Consider the following 22,789-nt stretch of genomic DNA (forward strand, 5'->3'; position numbering starts at 1 on the left):
GGGTTCAAGGTTTGGTTTTAGTATTCGGCATATTTAATCTTTTACTTTTTGTTTATTCCACACATTTCATGAATGAAATATTCCTTTCTGAAATTTGGAGAGAAGAAACGAAGAGAACAATAATGTTAAAATATCTCAGGCTTTACAGATCCATGCGATTTTCTCGTCATGACATAAAACGTATAAAAGTTGACTGATGAATGAGCGCAACATCTCACTGCCAAAAAGCCAACGAGATTCGACGATTCACGAGCATCGTATCGAGCCGATTATTTATACTATAAGCAAAATACCGGGGCTCCCGGGCACACGGTCGTGTAGCGTCGGCCGCACTCGTAATTCGAACGGAGGATCATCCGGCGGTGCTGGCCTGTCAGAAAACGAAATACCATCCGGTCCACTTCGAGCCTCCACTCGAGGATGGGGTATTATGAATGAATCCCCGAGACGAGGGAAGAACGGGTGCAGAGAGAAGAGAGAGAGTGATTCGAGTCTCTCGAGCCTCTCCAGGCTCAATGGAACCGAGAGAAAAAATCCGTGTGGTCATTTTTCGATCGCACAATGAGGCTGACTGCTCGCATCACCTCTCTCGTTGCTACTTCGTCTCGCTACTCGCGTCTCCATGTTGCTGCGTCACAACAGTGACACATACAGGAGGGATTCCTGACTATACTTGGTGGAGGCTAGCAACGGAGAAAGGGGAAGAGGGTGCGAGCGGGACGAAGAGGAGAAAGAGAAAGAAATTCGATGTGGCTTCACAATGAACCTCTTGGATGACTCGCACCAAGGAAGAGGTTCCATCCAGGTTATTTATGCGATCTCATTCTGAGACGAGGTGACACGACCATGTCCCGTAAACAATGCGATCTTACGAGAGAAGAATGTCGACTGATTCGATTAACGGCGATGATTGGTTGTATCTTGACTTTCGTCCGTTCCTCGACATTCCTTGCGCGCCTCAACCGGATGAAAAGAACGACCGTTTCATGGTGTATCTGTAATATAGAGATTTTTAGTTCAAGGAATAAGTATACGCGCTTCTTGTTACTGGTAAATTATGCAGTCATTTTTATGTCTAAAGCGAAATCGTAAGTTTTCAGAAATAGCGGCGAGTCACGTAAAAGTTACACGATACCCGTTACCTCGATCACGAAGCTTCCCGATCGATCACATGGTTTTATGCGAAAGCGTGATCCAGACGGCATTTCGAGAATCCTTCGTCGATCCATCGGTCAAGTCGTTGACATCTTGACGATGCGCAAGGAACGTCTGGCGTCACGTAAAAAAGCCGTTCGTCTTCAGGAACGCATCCACCCACCGTCGACAGGTTTGACGCTTTCCGAGGGCCTGATGTGGGGTCTACGGTCTACCGAACCGCAGGCTATACATATACCGAGCGCTCTTCAACGACCACGCTGTTTCAAATTTGCTTTTGAAATTTAACGGCTGTTAATTACGGCACCCTTAGTTAATTTTTGTAATAGGGTCCACTCATTTCTCATGATTAAAATTGATCAACGATGCAAGATGGAAGGTAATACCGTAATTGATGTTACTTGTTCGATATCACTTGGCTGACAATTTAAAAATTCTGTATTCAAATATTTTCAGGTAGTTTTTCCTTAGATATGCATAGAAGGATATTGTAAGTGTTACATAATTTATGTTTTCACAAGTCTGCTTTTGTCGTTAGGACAAATTGTTAGGTATTAACAAGCAGCGGAAGCAATTCTTGGTTACGATCCGCCTACCGATTTTAGCAGAACAGGAAAATGTTGGGTAGGTGACCCTCGCAGGAAATAAATGATTGAGAAACCAAATGTCATTTGTGTAAACATGATCATTTGTCTCATAAACTGTAATAGCTTGATGCATTCATTTGGTTAAAAACGGAAGTACCGTTTTCACATATTTATATTGTTCTTCATATTTAAATATCTAAAATTAAAAAATTAAAAATTTCAAAACTTCAAGGATATGAATTTAAATATTCCTGTACAAATATTACATACGTTAACTGTTACTATATATTTCAATTTCATTTCAGCCTATCTGTAAGAATCATCTCATTGGATCCACCTTGCAGTATTTATTTACATACAAGTGCACACTTTCTTTCGATGCGTAGAAATTTAGATTTCTACGGTTGTCACTCCGATAAATGATTCTGACGGTTGCAGCCAATTTCCTCCTCTGAAAGGAGGCAAGCAGTGCCAACGCTGGGTGGGTTCCGCTATCAAACGGTTGAACGCCTTCGAAGACGAATGTCTCTTGTCTCTTCTCTGATTTTTTCCTTTCGTCGTCAGCCCTTTCTCCTTCTACTTCCTTTTCCTAACCGGCAACTTTCAAGCCCCATTACTGTCTCTTTGAAACACGCCACAGTAGCCCAATGAGCTTTTTTATTGTTTTATTAGCGGCTACGGTTCGAGGCTCGCGCAAAAGATTGCCGAACATTTTGACAAAAAGCTGTCTCGACTTTTCGTTTTGCGCCACTGCAACTGACTTCGTAAATATCTATCTTTAATATCCTCTTCAACTTTACAATCTTAATTTCGGCGTCTACGCATGTCTTTATGTATGTATACGTAAACGAAACATCGAGTCATCTTTAAATATAATTAAATATCTATATTTTGTGATTAACATCCGATTGAGTGCACCATATGCTCCGTCTTACTGGCATATCAGTTAACATTGGGATTTCCCGGTATCCGTGCAAAGTTCAGACGAGACTCGACTGACGCCGTGTTTGTTGACGTATCGACTTTTCCAAAGAAGATCTTTGATTTTGATCGACACGGAGATTCACGTTGATCCGGGTTATTAGTGGAGTCTCTTGGTCCACAGCGAGTGCACGAAATGCTGGAATCAAGATTTAAACAAGCGTCGCGGTTAGAAAAACTGGTGAATCCGACTCCGACGATTCGTTCATCAGAGCTGGCTTCTAGTTACGTGCAAAATTTATCTTTTTATAATTGCTTGTCGCTCGCTTCATGACCCCTAGAGCGATTATTATTTCAGACTAGCGTGCGCTATCTAATTTTCTTGATCTTCGGATGGCATATCTGTCATAATATGTTCTTAATATTCAACGAGCAGCCACGACAGGTTGCGTTGTGTCAACATAACTCATTGCCAGTATCAACAAGAAACGGTTACAGCTTACGTGCGTGTCCAAGAAGATTCTACATGATCTCACAACCATGATCTTCCACCTCATTGTTATAACGGAGAAAAATTTGATAGTACTTCAATTACTTCATTTTCATTTTATACTTCATAAGCATCTACTTGATTATTTCTATATCAAGGAATAAGTTTGTATGTTAATTTTCTGATAATGGAATTTTATTGATATACAAATTTATATAAAAGAGAACACATACTTGGGCAGTGAGAAATCAAAAGGAAAGATGAAGCAAAAGGGTGAGCAAAGAATTATTCAAAAAGTAGAATGCTTTCTTGTATGGAGCAAAGATTCTTATTTTGCCTGCTTACAGCCTACGTTCGGTCTTCAAAGTGTACTCGTCAGACAAGAGGAAGTGCTTTTTGTCCTGCCTGCGCGTCCTACGCGTATATTTAACTTGGCATACCTACTTCAACACCTTCTGCCCGCAGAGAACGATCGCTTCTTTCTTCTATTGACCATTTCTTTAAAACGTTCGCTTTTTAGTTATAACTAAAAAACAAGAGGAAAGAAATAAATGGCTAACCTTGAATATTAACCAATAGCGCAACATCTTAGAAAAAATAACAAATTCAATATAAGTTTCAAATATACATTCATTTTTACTAAAATGATTCTAAGCATAATAATGCTGTTAAGAATGATTCTATAATATTAGTCTAATAATAGGTTTTTATAGCAAGATTCTATTCTTTTCAATAATCATGAACTCAAGATTATATGTATTTGTTACACGCAGAAGCAGGTATAGTTTTGACATTCGGTCACGCACTGAGAATATTTTGTCAATCGTCAGTCGTGCTCGTTAGCGGCATCCATCAGTGACGCGGACGCGTCTCGACCGCGACGCCTTGACTTCTCGAAATAATCATGTAAACGCATAGAACTCACTTTTTCTTCTTCTTCTTCGCTCTGTCCCAGTCATGTTGGATAGATGAAACATAAATGCACCATGTCTGGAATTCGTACAGAACTAAATCCTATTTTCATTATCCCAATGTAAAAGCTTTCTTCCATTTCCAACAACAAATTTCATATAAACAAATAAATGAGCACCGTTTTGAATCCATAAACAAGTGCCATTTTCATCTGGTAGTAGACGAGAAGACTTTGTCAAAATTGTTAACAACATGATTAGTTTCATACATAGTCCAATCTTTTATTAGTTTGATTAATGCAATAATATTTGTACCTATAAATTAATACATTGACTATTATAATGATCGATGCTGGACGATATTAAACTTTTTATGATAAGATTAAATTGGCGGGAAAAATGAGCGGCGTAAATATATGAATAAATAAGATCCAGAATGCGACGACGATACTCACGATGGTTGTTCGTTCGTGCAGGTGGTTTTGCACGAGGACACGAAGCGGTGCTTGCCTACTGTTTTCAGAATAAACTAGCGAGCTTATACTCATAACAAGAAAAATATTAAATCACCGTCATCGCCTGTACCACCCTATCGAGGCCCTTATCTGTGTAACACTTTTCGATAGTAGAACCGAGTGTCGAGTCAAGAAGCTTATTTGCGCTAACCTCGCCCCGATTATTTTTATTTTCACATCGAAACATTAATACATAATAAATTTACACAGGTTTTGATTGTTGCTGCTTCGTGTGAACGTTCACCACTTCGTTGAAAAAATACTCACCCAGAATAATTCATGGCTCGTAAAGCATTTTGCTGTCACGTTTAACACGCAAAATTAAAATAAATCTTCAGCCCGTGAACAGGCCTCCATGCTCACCACTAATGAAATCGTATCTTCTTGTTTCTTCTTGTCAAAAGGTATAAATACACCTATTTTGTTTCGTTGCGTATCGCCTTAATGGATAGGAAATTGAAATTGAAATAAATGTTCTACAAATAGGCGCCTATACTTATCACGAGTAGAATCGTGTCTTCTCGTACCCTTTCCTGAAAGATATAAATGTGTCTAATCTTCTTTGTTGTGTATCGCCTTAATGGTTATAGAAACGTTTGCTATAAATTTATTCGCTTGTCATAGCATGAATTCTATATGTATACCATGTACGTATATACCAATTTCAGGTCCAAAGTTTTAAGCCATATCAACGACGCACTGATGCACCGATTGAGCCATTATGAACGCTGGTAATGCTATTTTGAAGACAGGACGACCTGCGGCCCAATCCGCGTTGTGTTCTCGTTCTACCGTGACACCACAGGAGGCACTCGTATACAATAGGTTTTGCGTAAGGGTACGCCAGGTCCATGACTAAGGAACGCTCGATTTACCGTGAAATCGGTGAATGTAACCGTATGTACACTCGCTTCCCCTCTGTCAGCACGATGATCTTTTTCAGGGGATTGTGTTTGAACAAGGAAGTTGTTGGTATCAATCCATTTTCAATTAAAGTTAATTGTTTAGTAATCATAGATCATTGTTACTGCTAAGTGCTACATGAAATTGAGGAATGCATCTTTAACGATAAAAACACTAACACACATAGTGGTATATAGAAGAGCTATGCAGATTACACTGTCACTATTTCAGTAGTCACCACTTTTATATTACAGGCAATATTTAGTTAACACATATAATCTATATAAAATGTTTCCAATTTGTATAATTTTATCAATTTCATTAATGTTGGTTGAAGTTAGGAAGTTCTTTACAATCGCTGACAACTGCAAAATACAAGTATAAGGCTATGCAATGGATACGTGTTCTGATTCTGACGAATGAAAACCTAATATTGATCAGCTTTAGTTATTACATAAGGTGATTGTCTCGCTGAGAGCCAAAAAGAGAAGTCGCCGATTACTAATTAAACAACGTTGCGACATCAAAAGCCGATACCGCCTGTATTTAGTATATGTGATTCGTTTGAAATCGTTATTATTTTCACACTCTTGTTTTCACTTCTCACGTATGTACACATAGAGTAATAAAGGCAACAGCGACTTCTTTTGAGCCCACTAATGAGAGATCACTCTGTATTAAGTTTCGCATCATTCGGTTACTTTCATATGACTACAAAAATTTGATATAATTAAAACGAATTGTAGAAACCGATAAAAAACGTTTCATTGGAAAATCAGCATTCACTATAACCGTTAGCCTAATAATTCAACCCGACGTAAAAAAGCGTAAATCGATCGAACAAGGATGCGGCTACCTTCTCACGGGAGCAAGCACGGCGTAACTATCAGAACACAAACTCGAAACAATCAGTTCATTGTCTGGCTCTCATTGTATATCTTTCTAGGTTGGGAGGATCGCATCCACGGGCTTGAAGGTGCATCCACGCACAATACGCGCGCGCGATGTGCGCGTAACAAAGTAACAATACAATCGGTAGGCGACAGGAGGATATCACGCGCACCACTGGCCACCGGCAATGACTTAATGCTATTTGGAGACTACGGCCTTCCTCTTGCACGCCATTATGCACGCGTGGCGGGTGTACTCGTCCGTGAATGCTGTAACACGAAGCCTAAAGAGAGACGCCGCGCCGACACAACGGAAATGTTTACGGTTTCGTGGGTCGCTTTGGGTCGCTTGCCCGGCAAAATGTGAACCGAGTTCTCTCAGATGAAGTTAAAGATGCCAACTCACATGGTGTTTTCCCTTTGTGTGACGCGTTCAATAGAATACAACGTTCATTCGCTGCGGATAGTTTTAGATCTATTATCAAATTATAACTTGTATAACCTCGTTCTTAATTAACTCAGATACATTCAGATTAGGCTAAATTTTTAGTTATTATCAGCTGACTTGCCAAAAGATTTTTTGCCATTTTTCTTAAAAAATGTTGAATAGTGAAATCGATGTTGAGAAATCTCAAAATAAAATTATGCAGTTTGCAATCATCTTTTGAAAATGTAATGACAGAGAATTTAAGTACAGGAAGCCATTTACTGATGAAGATTTGGTGAAGATGCAATTCCAGGAATATGGAGCCGGTTGAATGGTTTAATGGCATTCGGTGTCAGAATCTCGTGGGTCGTACGTACGTGTAAACAGGCACGGTGTCGGGCAACGTGCCGTACGGGGGTTGAACACCCTAAAATTAGCCCCGGAGCGGGACGCGACGCGTATACTCGGACGCAGTACATATTGAATGTGGACCCACACGCATGGAGAGCGTGAAAAAATGCTTACATTATCATCCGTAATTTCGTAAACACACCGCGGGTTGTACGGGGACTAGACTATGGGATCCCGTTGGTGCACTCGTTGCGGGTGGCCCAAGAAACCTACCGTCTTCCGTAGTTTTCACTCTGGGAAGTGGGTCTCCCGTGGAAGACACATAAAAAATGCTATACATTACGATTAAGAAATCCATGTGTACTCATGTGTTAATAGAATAAAAGATGGTGGTAATCTCTATTAATAATATTTATGTTAGGGTCCTCTTGCACAATATTAATTCATTTATTTAAGGAAGCCCAGGTATAGTAATCATACAAATATTTTTAATAATAAATTACAGTTGTTAAAATTTATATTATTTACTGAAATATTAAACCAGAAAAATACAGTTGTGGTAAGTAATTTGTAATCTTTAGAGGACAAAGGAAATACATAATCATGAGTCGAAAAATGAAATGAAAGCGCTCTTTTCTACAAATGTGAAAATCATGATACCAGAGGAATTATTTCGTCCCTATGGTGGTCGATGTTGTAGACAATGCAGAAAATAAATATAAAGTATTCGCGAGCACAGTATCATTCGATGAAGTTGTACCATGAGGGACGAAGATGGGTAGGCGCATACGGTTAATTAATTGCCTATTTTAAATTCGAATTACCATGCTATAATAACGTGTGATGCGTTAGGGTAGCCTCCGGGGTCAATGTTATGGACGAAGAAGATAGACGCGCGGAAGGGACGGAAACCGGCAGAGACATCAGTACATCGACGTTCCTTGATACGTTGGTAGGTGTGCCAATTAAATTCGAAATTACTGGCGAGAACGAACAAACTGTTGCGACGTGTAAATGTGTCTACCAATGTGTTCCTGGGAACGTTTCGCACAACCGATTTAGCATTCAACGTCATAATGACGTTTGCATTTTCGACTGGCGCCATTGTTTACTTTATTTCGAATTAAACCGCGATTAAGTGTGATCTCATCTACAATCTACACGAATATCCATACAATGATCGTTACGTTTCACTGTCCGCTTAGATACTTTTGACAGCAATTACATATTTTATTTACCGAATGAAACGATATCTAAATTGGAACATTTTCAAAATCAAGTTAATCAAAATCTTTAGCTCTAAGTAGTTGATTACTGTAGGATAATAAGTAATGTAATAGACAAAAATTGAAATTTGAAATTAATTGAATTATGTGCTTATAGTAAAATCAGTATCAAAGAGGAAATTACCAGATGCAGTGTTAAAGTCAAGTTCATTTACAAGCACTAAGCAATTTCTTGTAAAGAGTGAAGATGGATTTTGTTACTTATTACATGATAATAATTCTAAGAAAACTTTCAAGTTTTAAATGAAGAGATACGTTTCGTAATAACTATAGCAATATTCGGGAAGCGAGCTGGCCAAGTTCGATAAATATTTTTCTCGACAGAGATACTCATAACAAACCCGGGCGATGGTCGTGCACCGATAAACCGCTTTCGAGCGATTTTCACGATGGTGGTCGTGGCAGGGCGATGCTCCACATCCAGCGACTATCGATCTGTTCTTGCGGCTACCATTGGATAGCAACGGACCTCCGTTTCTACACCGACACGAACCAATTTCCATTGGTCCCTTCTTTTATTTTTATTTTTCGCTTTTTCTTTTTTACCAATTCTTTGTGTCCTTTTTTTCTCATCTGAGAATGAGGCAACCGAATGCGTAGAGAAAAGAAAAACCACGAGGGAGATAAAAATATAGACGTGGTACGGAATATTGTAACTTTCTCGAACATTTGTAATTGCCAATTTTAATTGGTCCCTGTTCGTTGCTCATCCCCACACCGTTCTTTTCCCCCATTTCTTTCCCCATCTTCCCCGTTATCTGCGAACAGCTTTTTTTCTTTTTACCCTTTGCTCGGACAGCGCCACTGTGTTGGATGTAAATGAAATTCTATTTATCCACCACCACGCTCGGCCAGACTCTTCCGTACCTTTTTTTCTGTTTCCACGTACACTTGCCTCTTGTTCCCGTGTGACCCTGTCCATTTGCTGGAATACGACGGAATGGAGATTTTGGTTCGTCTCTGTGAAAGTTTGTTCTAATGGACCAGGCGCCTCGCTCGATTATACTTCGCCGTTGCTCCAGCTCTAGGCGACTATTATTTTACTCAGTTATGTTTCTAAAAAAAATATTATATAATCTCTAAATATGATTTTTCTCCTCTAATAGAACTTTGAGATAAAAATCATGTATGTACTGGAATAAGGAAATTTTTCGCATAACTTAAGCTCATTAGATTAAATATTCCATCACTGGATTATAGCATGTCGTCTTAAGAATATCGTAGAACTTCTTTTTTAATATATTTGAAGCCGTAGAACTCTGGTTGGATTTATAGAATCATGAGATCGTGTGGTACGTATTGCATCATTTAACGATTATAGTATCTATATATCACGATATCATGAAATCTCATTCTCCATAACCCTAGATCGTAGAATTCAAATAGAATCATTTCAGGATTGTAAGACTTACATATTAATTTCTAAAAACATTATCTTGTTTTAGAAACTCAACATCATTATCATTTATAAGAAGCGAGACAAATAATTTTTACAAATAGAATAAAGGAAGGAAGAGGGAGAAGGAGCAGCGACTGCGACGATAGAAGTCGACTACGTGTAACGAGGTTAGGTCACGGTACTCCAGCAGCGATTCCAGTTTCGCGTTTCGCCGCGGGTCTCTGGGAAATGCACACCTGTCGTCTTCCCCTGAACGAGCAGACGATGGCGATGCCCCCTTTCTCTTCTACGCTTCTCTCTTGACGATGCGTTCGTTCTTCTCTTTTCATCCTCGTCCTCACTGTGTTGTTTATATCTTGTTTCCTTTGTTTGGATTTTTGCATCAGAAATATTCTTTGAAAACTAACAATCTATAATCGGGAAACTCTTATGTGTTTCTTATCTGCTTTCTTTTTTCAATGGAAGCTTTATTTATATGCTAGTAATTATATAATAATGATAGTAGTCTCATTAATCCTGAAAAACATACTGATATTATTATAGGTTTCTCGATTGTTTCAGGATAATCCAACAAGCACTACACTATTAAGGAAATGATAACAGTAAAAGTCCTATTACATATTTTCATTTTCAATTTCCTTGTTTTTATGGCTATGTAATAATTAATTTAATAACGTCATATAATAAAGATCAATCATACTTTAACTCTAATCTATTGTATTTTATACTGATTTAAGATTATGAAGGTTAATAAACATTCTAATCTAAACATTAATCTCTCTTTTTATTGTAAACCATCGTTTATTGGAAATGAGACAAGAAATCATTAGCGTTTTCGTTGTAACCTATAACCTTCTTTGTTACGGTTTTTCTGCTCCGAAACGCAATTCTGTAAGCTATCACTGACCGGTTCTCGACGCAGCATGCATCTCATTGCTGGGTTGCTTAGAAAAAAACGGTTGTACGTAAGTCGGAAACGAAGAAGGTTTACGCTGTCGATTCTCTTTCTCTCTCCGTCCATTTCGTAGAGCGTACTGTTTGTTTAAGTAAGCCGACGGCCAAACTTTTTTTCTCTTTCGTTCTCTTGTTTGAAATTGATGATTGCATGGAACCGCTAATACCGCCGCAACGGTTACGCGGGAAGAAACAGAAAAAAGGAAGTAACGATAGAGTGGGAGGAAAGGGCGGGAAAAAGCGAACAAGAGGACCGCGAGTCGACGTTGCAGCTTGAGCGTGCGACTAGCGTTCCTATCGTCGAAATGATCGTCATTCGACCATGGTTTTTCCGTCAACGCAATGTTTACGCTACACGTGGGAACGTAGTTCCAACCGTTTTTACCATAGAGATTTTACTCTTCAAAGCGAAACTTTTTTCTATCCATTTTGATCATTTCTATGGCACGATTAGTAATTTGGTAATCGCAAGGCGTTACAAAAAATCTCATAAGAAACATGTAGTATTCGCGAAAACAAGCAAAAAAAATCTCAATGAACATGAGCCTAAATACCATTAATTTCAGTATTACAAGACTTTTTAACAAAGTTTCGAAATTTAAAAATTTAACCGGCTGATTGTTTGATAGGAATTTATAAAAAAAACCTAAGTTTTTGAATAACTTGTATAATAATTACCGCGTTTAAACTACGTACAGTTAGGAACAAAAATAAGTGGACAGCTAGTGAAAATACATATCAATAAAGTTTCATTAAATATGGCTTGATTACACAAAAATGTCTAATTATTTAATTCCATTATTTATTAATTCTAATTATTTATTAAACAATCTATGTATTCTAAAGGTATATAATAAATAAAACTTATGTATATAACACTAGCATTAGTTGAATTAAAGTTCATTAATATGTACATATTTTCTTCCACTATGTGTCTACTTATTTTTTACCTCGACTATTCTTTTTATCGGTAACATGTCATGTGACCCGTCAATATACATTAGGCAACGCCGTGTTAATTATTCACCTAGTGGGCGTATGTCACTGTAAATGAATAGAGCTATGTAAAGAATGATTTCTGTTCTGTGCCAGTGACAAAATGCATCTTGCGGTTGAAGACCAAGAAGAATTAGAAAGGATCAAGTTTCAAAGGAGGGTTTTTCCGAGCGATTTCTGAGGCTGTTTCACAAAGAAAGGTACGATAACCATTTAGGTTAAGAATTAAATGAGGGGGTCGGGCATTCTCCACAACGTATTTGCACGCTGCAGGGTGGATAATTTTAAGTGTTTGCCGTGGAGATAAAGATCGAGAGCCGGATGACTTCTGCACCCTCGAATTCTGCCGCTCTAAAATTGCCCCAACCTGAGTCGGTCGCATGGAACCGCGTGTGTTTGCTCGGTTTAGAGACTAATGCCAGCCCACCATCCCGACAGTTTACATTCCGTGCAAATACCTCTTCTGATGTCCATCACTTTCGCCTGTCGATCGCTAATTCGATTCTGCCTTTGATAAAGTGCCTGTCACAAGCAATTAATAGACTTTACCATAATTTTCTGTTAATTCAACAGCCGTCACGTTACCATTCACCATTTCGGTTCTTTAAGTGATTTTCAATAAAAAACACATCTTTTTGCATCCTTTTGAATTTGCCTTCAATTCTCTTATTTTTAGATTAGGTAGAAGTTTTTAATAAATCCCGCCATAATTTTCATTCGCTATGTTATTTCCTGAACAATTTCCAATAAAAAATACGTATTATTTTTGCATTCTTTTAAATTCGTTTTCAATTTTCTTGTTTTTGAGTTAGGTAAAGATTTTAATAAAATACAGTTATAGAGATTAAATGGAAAAATTAGCAACGAAAGAAAAAATATATGGCAAATTTCTGGAATACCTTTTAACAATTACGCTAGAATTGAATGTGATTTGACCAAAAAGAAATTACACATAAAATATTGCGTTAACGCAACGTTGGTTCTCGATAGATAAATAGCTAAAACTCTGACGGAGCCAGTGTGCATTTTGGAATAGGGCACACGGTTATGTTCCAAGAGATTCTCGACCCTGGGTTTTCCATAAACCAAAGACCCTTAGGCGAAAGGAACAGGATAGACTAACGCGTGCTCGGAGAGATTCTGCTAACTGGTCAATAGGTATATACTCTATCTTTCGGCGAACTAACGGATTGCCGACACGAAACGTCCTAAAGCCCAGCTTTATCCTGAGCACGTGTTTCGGCAGATGCAGTTCAATACCGCCTCGAGCGAAAACCATCGAACATCCGGACGAAACTTTACTCGTTACTAAATCGTAGAGCTACTGTGTTAGTTATTGAGCTCTTTTTCATATTAATAACAAATATTAATTGTTAACGAGACTTTCGAACGCAACCTCTAATAGTTAAACACAACCTCTTTATATCTTAATTTTACGGAATACTAAATTATAGGGCAACTATGCTATGTAATACTTACTGAACTTTTTCTTATACTAATAACGGCTGCCTTTTGACTATAACCTCTAATAATTGGGTATGTACAACATAACCTCGTAATAATCTGTATAATTAACAATGTAAATCATATTAATGTCAAATGAAATATCTTGTAATTTCTATTATATATTTGCAGATTTGCTGCAAACTTTAAAAATAGATTCATGATAGTCGAGACTTATAACAGTGCTACCTAATCAAATTTGCCGAGTTACGAGACAAATTATGTACTTAGCTTGACTCAATTAACTTGATCGTACCCTTTATTATTAGCATTGCGCTCTGCAAAAAGAATTTCATCGAAATTACGCAGGCTTCGATGTCGTTCGATCATACAAATACATATCTCGATGAACAAAGTCGGCTGGACGTTGCAAGATATTCTTATCTTTCCATTATCGCCCACGTCGATACGGAGAAATAACGTTTCGTGAGTCGTGACTAGAAATAATCGAAATCGATCTCTGAGATGCAACAAAGTGCCAACCAAAATGCAGCGGTTGTATATACAATAGTCGAAGCATCTGTTTGAAAATTTCACGAAGCTTCTAAACGAGTTCACCTTTGTATTATTTTCGCAATCCTAAACGATGCGTTACTTTTATATTTTTTCCGTCGTAAAATCGTTCGGTTTGTTAATCCGATTCAAACGATTGTTTGACCATTTCTCCCTTTTTTTTAATTTTACGTTTCATCGTGTTGAGTAAAACGAATATTTTTTTCGAGAGTATCGAAAATTTTCCCTCGCAATAATGGAATTAATTTTGATCAATGCCACGGATAATTAAAAGGTCCTATTATTTTCGCAGGTGTTTATATCGATCGTGTTTCGTACTGTATACATTTACACTTTTGTGAATACTGATGTTCATCGTTGAAAAAAGAAAAAAAAACGAATTGTAACGAAATATTTTTTTTCCAAGCACTTCTCTCTCCGTAATACCAACAAACATCCGATACGTTGAACAATAGTTTTACAAGTGTTGTATCGGTCGGTATCGCCGAACCGTGAGACGGATGGTGGGGCAAGGAGAGTTGGATAAATCGAGAATTTCGTGCAAAGATACCTCAAAAAAATAACACAAGGTGTTTTCGTTACGTTTCATTACGTTTATTTCGTAAGGTTTTCGTATTCGCACGACTTATCCTACGTTAATAAGTTTGCGATTATTATTACTAATTCGTAATATCAATACGTTTTCTGTATATATAGATCTGTCTATTTATACATATATAGCTTTATCTATACAATCTATATATCTAATATATATATATATATATATATATATATATATATATATATACTCTTTTTAATAATATACACGCAGAGATCTATCTACGATACGACTTTTTCCGTTTCAATCGTTTAATTATTCACACGATCCGTTTTGCAATAAATATATATTATATCTCAATCCTCGTCAAACTACCAATTTCGTGCAACCAAATCGCGCGCATTGGTTGCAAGGAATAACGTTACGCGAATAAATGCACAAAATGACGAGACACACAAACGCACTACAGGAAACGATCGTATTACTTTTTACGAATTTTTATCACCTTTGTCTCGTTCCATTTAATTAACTAGCAGAAAGAACTTTTATCGTTTTCATTGAATGTATAATTGGCTGGGGCTGATATTTTGAGGTTATAAATTAAAACATTAAGTCCGAGACAGATATACGAGAAATAACTATTGTTTATTTATTTGTTTACTGTACGTACATAAGAATAACATACGTACTTATAGGTTTCTTTGTTTCAATTTCTTTTATTTGCCTGTTATTGCACAATTGTATCTTATTAATAGAGTATTATTTGTACTTGCTAATACGTAAACACTATTTATAATTATAAATTGTCAGATTTCAGATTGAAACACCGATTGATGTCGTTTTTATGGAAATAGTTTAAATCTCAAACTGGAAGAATTATTTGTAAATCAGTATTTAAAATTATGAAAAATAACAAATGATTTAGTTCTAAAACCTTATGCAATCTTTTTTTATATCTCTCTATATATAATTTAAGCGTCTTACCAAAGATTGTGTAATAAAATATTACTGTTATTTATTTAACATTATCATCCTGAACGAGGCTCGTGGCGTCTTATCTCCCTTTGCGTGTCTCAAATTACTATACAGAATTGCTTGCAAAATATGTACATAAACGTTGAAAATTTTATAACCTCACTATATCACTCCCATCAACTGTATCCATTATGGTCACAAGAACGTTTGATGCGAATTATCGATGTAACTTTCTTCATCCATCAATTCTTAACCCAATTGAGAAAACGACTTTGCTACAGTGACTATTCTGTATCAGGTATAATAATATTCCATTAATCCTCGATTGTAAACATTATTACTGTATATTCTCATTTCCAATATGGCGTCCAAGATTAAGAGCTATATAAAGAAGATCAATAAATATATAAATAATATTCCAACATATTGCGAATATTATTAATGAAATTGATTTTAAAAACTATCGAAAATGATTACTAAAATAAAATTTATCAGTTTAAAAATTATATTGACATCGTAGTGCTAAAACCATCTGGTGTATTAAATTGCATTAATAATCATCCATTTCTTTATCAATTCTTCTATTTTATAGTCTAAAAATCTGTTTCTAAGTATCTTGAATATTGATCTCGTGTTTTTATCGGAAATGGATAATTCCGACAGGGACACGTGCACTGCCTGAAATATTTTTTTCTGTCTCATTAATTCGCTGCAGGTTTGTACAGTTGCAATGTGTGCAGAATCGTTCGTATCTTGATGCAAACAAGATCATCGCGAGAAGGAATTTTGAATCGGCCAAAATTACCGTAGATCAGTAAAGAGATCTGTCTTTGTTTGCTCAGGTGACGACGATCATCACTGATATTCACATCTGTTTTCACGCCACATCTCGCGTCATTCGCTCTTCCGATTCATTAATGAATGATCCAGCATGCAATAAAACTGATCACGTAAGTATTTAGAGATCGAAAGTATCATCCCGAAACCTCAATCTGTATAATACTGCCCTCCTTATATGTTTACGTAGTTAAAATGTCCTCTCTAATATTTTCCGATTTTTTAAACTTTGTTGGTCTTCCGTGTCCATTGCTTTAATTCTTGCACTTTAAGTAAATTAAAGCTACAATTTCTGCATTTTAAGTAAAGTTATATAGATTGTTACGAAACAATTATTAAATACTTGTAATTGAATAAAGAAAAACAGAGATTATAAAAAATAAAACCAACTTTTCCGAGTTTTTTGAAATGTTAGATAGGAGCAGAATTTGCTTTCGTTATTAAACTGCTCTACAACAAGTTCAAAGCATGAAATGAAACATTCTGACATTTGATTTAAACGATAATTTATGTGAAAAGAGAAACTTTGGAGACGAAAGCTAAAAAATGCATTACAAAATAATATTATTTATTATCAGATTCTCGGTCATCGAATTTTCTGCTTTTTACTCAATACAAACAAAGAAATGAAAAAAAAAAAAAAATTACTGCTGCCAGCTGCGGCCATTTTGAAGCTATATGTCAATCTGCTATCTCCTTAGATCAAGTAGTACATGTGTACTAAACTTTTTACGTCCCGAAGAAGGACACGTGTTCACTGTGATCGCGATAATGTCTTGAAAATGTCAAGTATGTATAACTTTAGTTGGTATACAACGATTCATTTCCTTCGTTCGTTATTTCTCGATCGATATATATATATAGAACCGGAATAAGATTCGATAGAGTATAAAATACCTCGAACTATATGTAGTTCCACTCCAACAACATATCTCTAATCGAAGTAGAAATTAGTGAATGCTGTTGCGTTGAATTATTCGCACAATTCACTGCAAGCATTTTCCTCGATAAGAATCGGTAATAATCGACAGACTCATAAGAAAAACAATCTTTATCAAGAGATATAAAATTTTATGATTTCATTAAATATAATTCTTCTACAATATAAATATAAATATATTTATAGTAATTAAAAGACAGCGCCAATACCTAAAATGTACTTTTTTTTTTGTTTTGATGGGAAAGAAATGCAGCTTTCGTATTTAAAAGTGTAAATCCCGAATATTAACTGACTATGAATATATAGCACATTCCAGAAAGTGATTTGATTTTGATTAATCTCAAATTGCTTTTTCTTAGATTACACAAATTAAGTATGAAAATGAAGTATTGTGGCAGTCCATTCAGTTGTTTAATACGAAGAATATTTCATTAAAGAGATTGAAATAAATAAAAGATGCTAGGGATAAAGGTGAACAAGGATCGTTTTTGTCATGAGTCCTTCAATTCTCACCTATTCGTTAAAATCCTTTTTTACTGCACCTATAAAGTGCTACGTTATACATTCACTGTACTATTATCAAGTACATGAACGATGAAATATCTACAGCTATTTTCGTATCGTTTAGTTCGTATAGTTTCGGCAAATTGAGATTCAAATTGATATTACTTTCACACCGTTTTATCATGGATTTCTAGACTTATCTAATTCCACTCTTTGGCGAGCTCTTCCGTGCACGGGATCCACTCTTGTTTCACATAAACCAAGCTCGGGTCGTAGTGCTCGGTGTGATATTCTTCAAGGCCTCGGTGATGAGGCCTTGAATTTCGGTATTCTCAGTACTTGTGCAACGTGATGGGTAGATTTCCGCTAGTGTTGACAGTATTGCAGTCTTGGTAGTATCTGTGGTACAAGGGTGGAGACGGAGCTGCGCTCGATGAGAGTGGAGTTGGTGGGCTGGATCTGAAAATTGTGGATACTTTACCACATTTTCCAAAGTCGTTCTGGCACAGGAAAACATCCATGGATAATAATTTGCGATATATGTAACACTGTTATTACATTTTTTCAAGCAATTAAATTTTGTTATATTTAATATCTCATTGTCATATTATGGTACAATTATGTTATAGAATTTATGTTACATTACAGTTATATTATAAAATTGTATTTTCTCTCGCTCATATTAAAATGAAGTTTCAGGAAATTAAATTTCTTACTTTTAATAATAAATATCTATTCTGCTCTCGCTAGAATACGTTATAAAATTTATATTATGCTATATATTCGCGCATCATAAAACTGCACTTTTGCTACATTTTAAGGAAATACAATTTAAAATTGTAAATAATTAATCTTATTACTCTTAGACGTCACCAATCTCACTACACTATCTACATATATTGTAGTACAATTATATTTCAATATTATATTCATATTACTTATATTATACTTATTTACATCATAAAATTTCATATCGCTTTAACTACAATACAATCTTTAATTTCAAGTAATTAAATCCTTTTACTCTTTTATACATTTATCTACTTACATATAAAAGACATCTTTGGAAAGAAATCTTACAAAAAAAAATCTTTTTTAAGTTAAGAAAAGATGGTAATAAAATATACAATGAAACAATTAATAATTTTGACCTAGATACATACATACTACAGTACTATTGTAAGTTCTAAATAATTAAATTGTTTTACTTTTCGTATATTACAATTCATTAGACATCTTGCCCAGGTAAAGGATAAACGACTGTAGAACAGCGAAAGGATCCACCAGTGATTTCTGTTTTTACCTGTAAAGCTGACAGCTCGGCGATTGGGTATCCTGATAAATGGCGGCGGCGTCGGGGCTGGCCGCCTCCTGGTACCATTGCGAGTGTCCCGCGCTGTTATTATGGTTTCTCGAATTGTATTCCGCATGATCCATTATGTAACCAGCCGTGGGCGTGCAATAAGGCGCGTACATGGTTCCAGGCGGCGAGCCGTTGCTCCTAGACACGGTGCTGTTGTGACCGTATCCAGTGGTTGCCATCATTGCCGCGACGGCGGCCGTCGTCGTAGTTGTAGTCGCGCAAACGGAGGGCAGGTGGTCCCTGGAGACCACCCCCGAACCCATCGACTCCCTGCTCGTCATAATCGAGTGTGCGTGAGGGTGAGGATGTTGAAGACCGTGAGGATGATGCGTATGATGTGGATTATCCCTTGTCATTAGAGCTGCGCTGTTCTCTCTCGTCGTCATCAGTGCATCCACGCTAAAACTAGTAGGATCTAATCCCATAGACACATCTTGAATGCTGTCTTGATGAACCTGATGAGCTTGATGCACTTGATGACCCAGAGCAGTTTGGATGACGCTTTGGCCAGCTACCGCGACGGCTGACGTCGTCGTAACCGCTGTCTTTGTGTCTTGGATAGGACTGTGAAGACCGTATTTCGCTTGTACAGCCATACAATGACTACCAGCGTCGTTTACCGGCTCCCTTTTCGGTTTACACAAAGTCGTCTCCAGGGTGCCCAATTTCTTCGTAGATGCATCCGACGGTGGCGCTATTACGATGTTGCTAGGTTTCGTCTCGTCCTGATTACGTTGCTTCTCGGGAACCAAGCCTTGTCTCTTTAAAGCTTCTTCTTTCTCTTTCAGAGCATCTTTCTTTTTAAAGCGCCGCCGACGCCTTAGATAAGAACCGTTATCGAACATATTGTAGCTATCCGGATCCAGCGACCAGTAACTTCCTTTTCCGGGCTTCTTGTCATCCCTCGGTACCTTCACAAAGCACTCGTTTAGGCTGAGGTTATGCCTGATGGAATTCTGCCAGCCTTGCTTGTTCTCGCGGTAATAAGGAAAACGCTCCATGATAAACTGATAAATCCCGTTTAACGTGATCTTCTTGTCGGGAGCGTTTTGGATCGCCATCGCGATCAAAGCTATGTAAGAATACGGAGGTTTTACCATATCCTTACCGGGATGGTGAATGTGTTGCTGGGTTATACCCGAGACTGGGTAACCTGCCGCCGTCGCGTAACCGCCGTACCGGTATTGTTCGTAGTATCCTGGTGCGGCACCCACTCCTGGATACGACGGAGTCCCCATCCCAACAGGAACCGCCGTTGCGTGCCTGTAATATGCATTCTGCTCGCTGAACAGCGTATGCATCTTTACAAGTGCACCTGATCTTGGCTTTACTTTAAACACGAGGGGGTGATTTTGGAAAGGATTCAGTAACGCCTGACCCTGTGATACGTGAATCTATATAATATATCTAGATCACTGGCTATATATATTTGCAGAATAGTTTTAACGTAATGACATTTTTATTTAAGTTAAGTTAAGTATCCTATATATCCTCGAGAGACGGCAGTGAACTTTGATTTTTACATTCACTCACTGATTTCGATCAGTCACATTTAGTTATTTACACTTAGTCACTAAACAATTGGATGGTAGAATCGATATACGATGATATAGGGAATTTCACTAGATATTTCTGGCCAAGTCGATACAGTCACTCACTGAAACTTTCGAATCGGCATGGTAGCCACTCGGTTCGATAGATCGTCGGCGAATTATCAATTCCGTCGGCGGTAGACGGAGACGGCGGCGTTCGTTTACTCGTTAGACCGTTTAAATGGTGTTTTGTTGACGCTTCGGAATATCTCTGTAGTCTGTTGGGAAGTTGGTCTCCGTCGATCGAGGAAGAGACAGGCGGCGCGGCGTGGTGCAAGACAAGGGTGCATCCAGTGGTCGATGCAAGGCTAACCCGTAAACCCGCGTGCACGCGTATTATGATACACAACAGGCCGGAGTTTACTCAACCCCGAGTAAAAACACACTGGGGCCTCGGCCTCGCGAGCGAACGAAGTGTTCGGTGTCGGGCAGCACGGCTGCGCGACCCGTACGTGCCGCTTCTCTTCGAAAAATCACGAGAAACCCCGTGACGGCCTGCCGCCTGTTATTCAACGGGCCACGTGATTGGCTAGCCGCCAATCATGTGACTCCACCTACGTGAGTCGACCAATCAGAGGGCTAGTATTAAAGGGAAATTCGTGGACGCCTCTACGGTTAGGTTGCCAAGGATCGTGCCACACTCCTAACTCAGTCACGCCCTCGTGACTCGCGCAGGGCCGACGCAACAAAAGCGAGACAATGAGCATCGCCCTGCGTGTGGTGTGAGAGCACACGCGAAATTTTTCCGCGCGCGACTACGCGGCCGTCGGATACTTTTACACCGTATACCCATCAATCGACGGATTTTACAAGATCGAAGGCTGGGCGTTGGATTATTGAGTTTCTTTGTCCAGAGAGTTTTTGAGAGTTTTGATTACGTTGTTTGGTTCGACAGATAACGACGGATATGGTCGCGGGATTACGGAGAATTTAGAAGTGACGACCACGTGGTGATTTCGTTCTGATCGATTCGCGTTTCTCTTACTTATAACAGTGTTCATTTTCTAGGGTATTGAGTGACATATTTTTTAACTAATCGGAGTTTTCCAACTATATACATATATATGTAGTGGTTTAAGGTATATTTAATGGATACTGTCTAATTGACTAAAATATAGTGAGGTAGAGTAGTTATCAAGGATTATATGTACAGGAAAGAGAATCGAATTATTTTGTGTGATACGAGAGAATTTTTGAAATTGTCGTCCTTAATTGTAAAAATCTTCAGCTTGCTATTTTAGGATCTTCGTAAAATTACCAACAACGAATATATTAATTTATCACTGTAATTACTATTGTGAACTGTCTTTCAAATCGAATTATTCGATGACAATACATGTCCATATTTTTCAATTAATTTTCACATAACTATCGTGGTCAATATATTTAATCAACTGTAAAAATTCAATATTTTTTCATCAAATTTCTATCTGATATCTATAAATAATTAATAATACGTATTCTTGCGTGAAACTTCGGACTGATAATTGTAATTCTATTGATTTTATCTTCGTAGTACTGTCGAAAATAAGAGTTGCTTGTATTTTATAGAGGTTCGTTTTGAAAGACGCGACGAATGAAAGTACGACGCGGTTCTTGCGCGAGAAATACAGATAGGTGTGTAATCCGTGGACGAAGAAACTCTAGAAACCCCCGGGGAAAAGGCTCTCGAGTGGTAGAGTTATATAGATAAGGGAGAGACATCACGTTCTTATAGACGAGGGATTCAATTTGGCGTCTGTTTTTCCAAGGGTTCGACTCCAGTCTTGCGAAAACACTCGAGAGGACACCTCGGCTTCCATCTTAGCGTTTCCACTGGGCTCCTCATGAATCCCTCTCCCTGAACTTCTATCCAGGTTCTCAAAATATCTTCGATCGTCGCGATGTTCCACTTTTTCGTTTCCAGTTCGGCGAATCGCGTTTCACAAATCACGTGCATCATCCGCGACAATTCTTCAAACTAGTCAATAGATTCGATAACAAGCGACGAATCGCGTCGGAGTTTTCCCACTTTGAAAATAATTTATTTTAAAAATAATTCCAATTAAAAATAACCGTAGAGATTCTTTGGGGAACGTTTTGCAACCATTTTGAAGATCTCAACCTATCGATTAGAAACGCAGAATTCAAAGTATCTATCGCTGTTATCGTCGAAGAAAATGTGATTTTTATTTGATGTTTAAAAAAGTTATTATCTTTGCCTGTTTGAAAGATCTCATTTGAATAAACCTTTTGTTGA

The 22,789-nt window shown here is 37.6% G+C and overlaps 1 protein-coding gene across 1 annotated transcript; it reads right to left on the reverse strand.

Moving 5' to 3' along the window:
* Positions 1–14,246: 14,246 nt before the first annotated feature.
* Positions 14,247–21,030, reverse strand: LOC126913784 (fork head domain-containing protein crocodile). Its single transcript, XM_050720967.1, has 2 exons — positions 18,899–21,030; positions 14,247–18,054 (listed from the first exon to the last, which is right to left on the reverse strand). Exons 1-2 carry the CDS (start codon positions 20,257–20,259, stop codon positions 17,928–17,930), a joined length of 1,488 nt encoding a protein of 495 aa, XP_050576924.1. The 5' UTR covers positions 20,260–21,030; the 3' UTR covers positions 14,247–17,927.
* Positions 21,031–22,789: the final 1,759 nt, after the last annotated feature.

Source organism: Bombus affinis, chromosome 1 (genome assembly GCF_024516045.1).
Source record: "Bombus affinis isolate iyBomAffi1 chromosome 1, iyBomAffi1.2, whole genome shotgun sequence".
In the NCBI taxonomy this organism is placed as follows: domain Eukaryota; kingdom Metazoa; phylum Arthropoda; class Insecta; order Hymenoptera; family Apidae; genus Bombus; species Bombus affinis.